Source organism: Telopea speciosissima, chromosome 7, assembly GCF_018873765.1.
Source record: "Telopea speciosissima isolate NSW1024214 ecotype Mountain lineage chromosome 7, Tspe_v1, whole genome shotgun sequence".
NCBI lineage: Eukaryota > Viridiplantae > Streptophyta > Magnoliopsida > Proteales > Proteaceae > Telopea > Telopea speciosissima.
Window position 1 is genome coordinate 14,067,041 of NC_057922.1, and position 5,573 is coordinate 14,072,613.

The following is a 5,573-nucleotide window of genomic DNA, read 5'->3' on the forward strand; positions in this document are numbered from 1 at the left end:
AATTAGAATAAGTTACCTCATACAATTTTAGGCAAGAAATTGCAAAATGTTCTTATATGACTGTCATATCTCTACTCTAGGTATGTTTTGATTTGCCAAGTATATAAGCCTTAGTTGTAGTCATTAGTTCTTTGAAAAAGGGGAAAACTGTAACGTATGTGTGAAGGCAACAACATCATTTTATATGAGAACAGAGATAGACACAAAAGGGTGCTAGTGTACCCTATCCTCTAAACTGAAGCATTCGAAGACTTCCGTTCAACATGGCCATGCCAGCTCAGACAACTTTCTCGAAGCTTATCTTGAATTGAGGCTACTACAAAACTAGCTCTAATGTGATAATTCCTTATTTTATTCTTCCTGGGAGCCAGGAGTTATAGTGGGAGGGGGGGGCGCAGCGGCTACGAAGTTGTAAGGTTCGGGTGGGGGCTGGAGAGGGGTGTGGGGTATGATCATTTCTTATTCCTCTTGTTGCAATGTTTATGTTTTGATAGAAACAAACATTAGAAAACTTTTCAACATGTAAAATTTGCCGTGGAAAAATTTCCAAATAAAATTTTACGCCAAAACAAACAGAGCCAGTTGCATGATCAATTTGATGCCCTGAACTTGATTAGGCGCATTTTCATTCACGAATTGGAACCGACTGATAAGTTTCTGGGTTAGGAGTCCATGTTTTTTTTTTTTTGGGTAAGAATGCAAAGATTCATTCATCAACGATGGATTAAGCTCCCTACCGTCTTCCGTCTATCACATGAGAGATAGCTACGCAAGGATCGAAATTGGGCCAAACAATCCTATCCATAACGGATTATGCCCTCTCGACAAGAATATTTGCAACAATATTAGTAGTCCTTGAAATATAAAAAACACTGACATTCTTCAAAATATGTAGCAAGGTGAAGGATGTCCTCTAGCACGGATCTAATTGCAAGATTGGAGTCAAAGATAGAATTCTTCCAGGCTGAGATGATCTCCTAACTGTCGCTCTTCAATGAGTCCATGTTAATATCAATTAAAAAATTACGTTCATTATTACGTAGTTATTAAGTTCAGAATACTTTTGTTAACCGTCAAAGTTCAGGTTATGATCTAACAGAAAAAAAAAAAAACCTTCAGGTTATGATGTCGTGAGGTTAATCTTTAGGTTAAAAAATCTCTTGGATGGACCTACCAATGGACCATTTCAAAATTTTAAGATCAACGTGTCTTTTTGTATGAACTACAGTTAGCACCCTCACAACAATAGGTGTGACAGACTTTCTAATGCATGCCTCTTAATTAATAATTTTAAAATTCAAGTTTAGGTGTTTCCATATGAAATTCTAATCAAATCCAACACATCCTAGTTAGTTAGGGTTCACAAACCCCTATAGGGTTTTTGTATATTTCCCAAAATACTGTCCAGAGTTTCTTGACGTACACCCTTTCTCTCTTCCTTCTCACTTGGTCAATCATTCACCTCCTCTCTCTATTGGTGTTTCTCCTCTTTTTGCTTCTAATTATCTTGTTCTTTTCATGATCTTTTATCTTGTTATTTTTTCTCTCCTTGGAGAAAACCCATTTAGTCTCTCTGCTCTACCTTGTTAGACAAGTTTTACCTTGTTGGACAAGTTTTCATTCTCTTTCTTTAGAGAATAAACCTATTACACACTTCTTCCAAAGTGCCTCTTGGAAAATTACACTGCATGGTTAATGTCTTCAACAACCACCTACTTCAACTTACTTGAAAGATCCAAACTTGTTGAACATTCCACTTTTTCACTCGAAGACTATTCACCTCTCATTCAAATACTGTAATTAATGTTTTGAACAACCAACTGTTTCTATGTACTTGAAAAATCCAACCTTATTGAAGACTTTTCAACTCTAGATAAAAATCGCCAAACCCAACATATCCTAGGCCATATAGGGTTTTTGTATATTTCTTAAAATACCCTCCTGCGTGCATCTAAAGTCCCATGGTGAATGAATTCCATTCATTCACCGCTTAACGAAAACTTGTTCTTTTTCGTATTATTAATTTTGAAAACAAAATAGCCTTGTTGGGCCAAGAGGTTTTTTTGTTTTTTTTTTTGGGGAGTTAAAAGGATAATCTCATTGATTAGGTCAATTTGACAAGACAGAAAATCCAAACCCCAAAAGAAAGAAAAGTTGTAAGAAAAGGTCTGGAAGCAACCTCACAAACTAATCTCGACCCTTAATTTTCTTCTTCTTACATTTCATATTTATTTGTCTCACTTCCTTTTCTCAAAGTCAAATAGACTACTTTTTGACGCCTTCGTGACGTGTTGAACTTTGATTGGACAAAAATATTTTGTTTTGTTCCAGTCAATGAGTCATTCTTCAGTAAGACAGGGACAAAATAATGGGCGATTCCCGCGTTTCCCTAATCCGACCAATTCCTTCGCATTGAAGTATTCCAAATCTGATTTGTGATTCTCTTTCTTCTTCCATTCCATTCGTTGACTGGTCAAAATCTTCAACTAATAATTATTATTTTTCTCAATCTCTTAGTCTCTTACTATATATATATATATATAAAGAACCCAAAAACCCTAAATCTTGTATGAAAACCTTTCCAATTTCGAACACAATTCCATTTCTACCTGGTTGGGATCTTCTCATATATCAAGAAAGGAAAGAATTGAAGAAACAAAGATGATTCATTTAGAGGAGTTTCTTTGGTGTTTCTCTATTTTCTCTTTCTGTTTTGACATATTTCATGGCTTCACTAGGGTTCTCTACAAGAACTTAAGCTGTAATTCTTCTTCTTCTTCTTCTTTGCCGCCTACTCTTCCATGGATGCACTTCTGCTCGCCACTTTCGTTCATGAATGGCAGTGAGACTCGAGTTTTAAAGAATAATTCGAAGAAGAAATTGTGTTTAGTATCAAAGAGTGTAATGGTTTTGGCTTCAGAAGAAGAGACGAAATCTCATCCTCAAGAAATTTCTCGCAAAAGAAACGCAGAAGACGATTTGAAATCTACAAGGCCGGATCAGGTACGAAACAATAGTTGTAACATGACTTCTGAAGGATTGAATTCATCGCCGCCGCCGCCGTTGAGTAATAATGGAGAGGTTAAAGTATCTACAAAGGCTTGGAAGAGACCTGCAATAATTTCTATACCGAAATCTCCAGTTTGTGATTTTGATGATGTGGGTGAGGTTTTAGATAATAAGGATTTTGAGGGTCAAGGTAGAGATTTCTTTCTAGCTAGTAGAAGAGGAAGAAGACCAGTTATGGAAGATGGATTTAGTGTTATAACCGATATTTTGGGAGACCCTAAGCAGGTATTCTCAGATGCCTTTTTTTTTTTGTTTTTTTAAATTTATTAAATTTTAATATATATTTTTTGGATTTTAGAAAAAAATAAAAAAAAATGGTGAACCGTTGATATATTTTGGCTCTTGCAGGTATTTTTTGGTGTCTTTGATGGACATGGAGGCCGTGCAGCTGTAGATTATGCTACTGAAAATTTAGGGAAGAATATTGTTGCAGCTATTGGTGAAGTTGGTAAAGCAGAAGATCAGATAGAAAAAGCTATTAGGAAAGGATATTTGACCACAGATAATGATTTTCTAAGTAAGGTACGTAGGATACAAAACTTCTAGATCCATTTGAATTCAACTTCATATAATAAATTAGAGGAGGGGATCTACAAGTTGCGAATGGGTTCACGGGAGATGGTGTCTTACCAAATGATAGAGGGAGACAAAACGATATCGCGTGTCAAGAGGAAAAAGAGTGTGAAATATAGCGATGTGTACATCACAGACCTATACATCCTTGTCCTACAAATTATTTGAATTTTTCATATATGAATTCTGAAACATAATATGAACTAGGGTATCTCATATCTTCATGGCCTCAACAAACCATTTGAAGATTTCAATTATTAAACGGAAAAGACTTCCATGTTTTTTTCTGGTGAAAGGGTGAAGTCTTCCTTCACCACTTGGTGAAATAGTAAATACAATCCTAGAGTCATTTTACTCTCTCCTTTATTGACCAAGTCAATAATACCCCTATCCCATCCGTGATACCCTCTTTTGCCCATCCAAAGCCCCTCGGTCAATAGATATTCCATTGACTGAGGGTTTAGGAAAACTTGCTCCATTATTATATATCTAATGACTGTATACCTATTGTGTATTACTAGAGTTTTTATCAGATCGTACCGAGGGCCCATAGGCCACAAGTGGTGACAGCCCAAGAGGGCAGCCAGGGTGGTGTTAAGAAAACAACGCCTAGAATGGCGATTTGCAGAAAAAAATGAAAACAAAGAAGACACAACATACATCATCAAAGATTTACGTGGTTCACCCCCAAAATGGGAAGCTACGTCCACGGCCAAGCAATAGAATAGATTTCACTATTTTTTCGAAACGTTACAAAACCTCTCTTATAGCCCTCCCAGAGATAAGAACATTAGATAGACAAACCCTAACTCGATAAAGTATAGAAATGCCCCTGGACCCAAAAATGCCAAACTAGACAGGATCGGACCAAAACATAACATATGTCTCAAAACATACCGATTCAAAGGTTTCGACGAGCCCAACACAACTCATCGTATTTGACGGTGATGTACGCCCCTTTTAGGCCATCCGAACTTGTTTTGAGACCGAAACGATCCTCCGAAGATCCCAACTGCACTTTCTCAACCGAAATCAGGCTTCACCATCTAATGAGGTTGAGAGTCAAACCAACGACCTTTCCTTTAGACTTAGGTAAGCACCTTACTTGCTGGCCACCACCAATCTAAGAGGCGCTTCCCATTGTTTTAAGGTCATGGGTTTGATCCCTACTCGTGGATCAAACGACAGCAAAATTTTATTTCATTTGTATTTATTTATTTTTTACATCATTGACATGCAGGGTCAATGCAGTGGAGCATGTGTAGCTACTGTGCTCTTGAAGGATAGAGAATTATATGTAGCAAATGCTGGTGATTGTAGAGTAGTACTGAGTAGGAAGGGAGTAGGGGAAGCATTAACTAGTGACCACCGTCTTAATAGAGAAGATGAGCGCTCTCGAATTGAGAACTTGGTAAGCTTTATGTCTCATTGGATCAAGTAATTTAAGAGTACACCTTAATTTTTCTGTTAATTGGTTAACCATCAACTGTTGTAATTAATCAAATTTTATTGCAGGGTGGTTATGTGAGTTGTCGCAATGGAGTTTGGAGAGCTCAAGATACATTAGCAATATCTAGATCAATAGGAGACCAGAGTTTGAAGGAATGGATAATATCTGAACCAGAGATTAAGAAACTTCATTTAACATCAGATTGTGAATTTTTGATTGTGGCTTCAGATGGATTATGGGATAAGGTGTGGATTAATTTAATTACTAGTGACAATTCAATTCTTCCATTATATGTTGTTGTAAATAATTTGATAAATTTTGGTTTTATCAGGTAAATAATCAGGAAGCAGTTGATGTTGTCTTAAAGCACAAGATCACCTTAGAATCTTGCAAAAAATTGGTAGATATATCTTCTCGCCGGGGCAACAAGGACGATGCGACGGTAATGGTGATCAATCTTCAAAATTTTTTGAGGGGATGA

The 5,573-nt window shown here is 36.7% G+C and overlaps 1 protein-coding gene across 1 annotated transcript; it reads left to right on the forward strand.

The window, feature by feature from the left end:
* The first annotated feature begins 2,832 nt into the window (after positions 1-2,832).
* LOC122668255 (probable protein phosphatase 2C 74) lies at positions 2,833-5,573 on the forward strand. The gene is made up of 5 exons (XM_043864844.1): positions 2,833-3,294; positions 3,418-3,591; positions 4,883-5,053; positions 5,158-5,337; positions 5,424-5,573. The coding sequence occupies exons 1-5, from the start codon at positions 2,833-2,835 to the stop codon at positions 5,571-5,573; spliced, it is 1,137 nt and encodes a 378-aa protein (XP_043720779.1).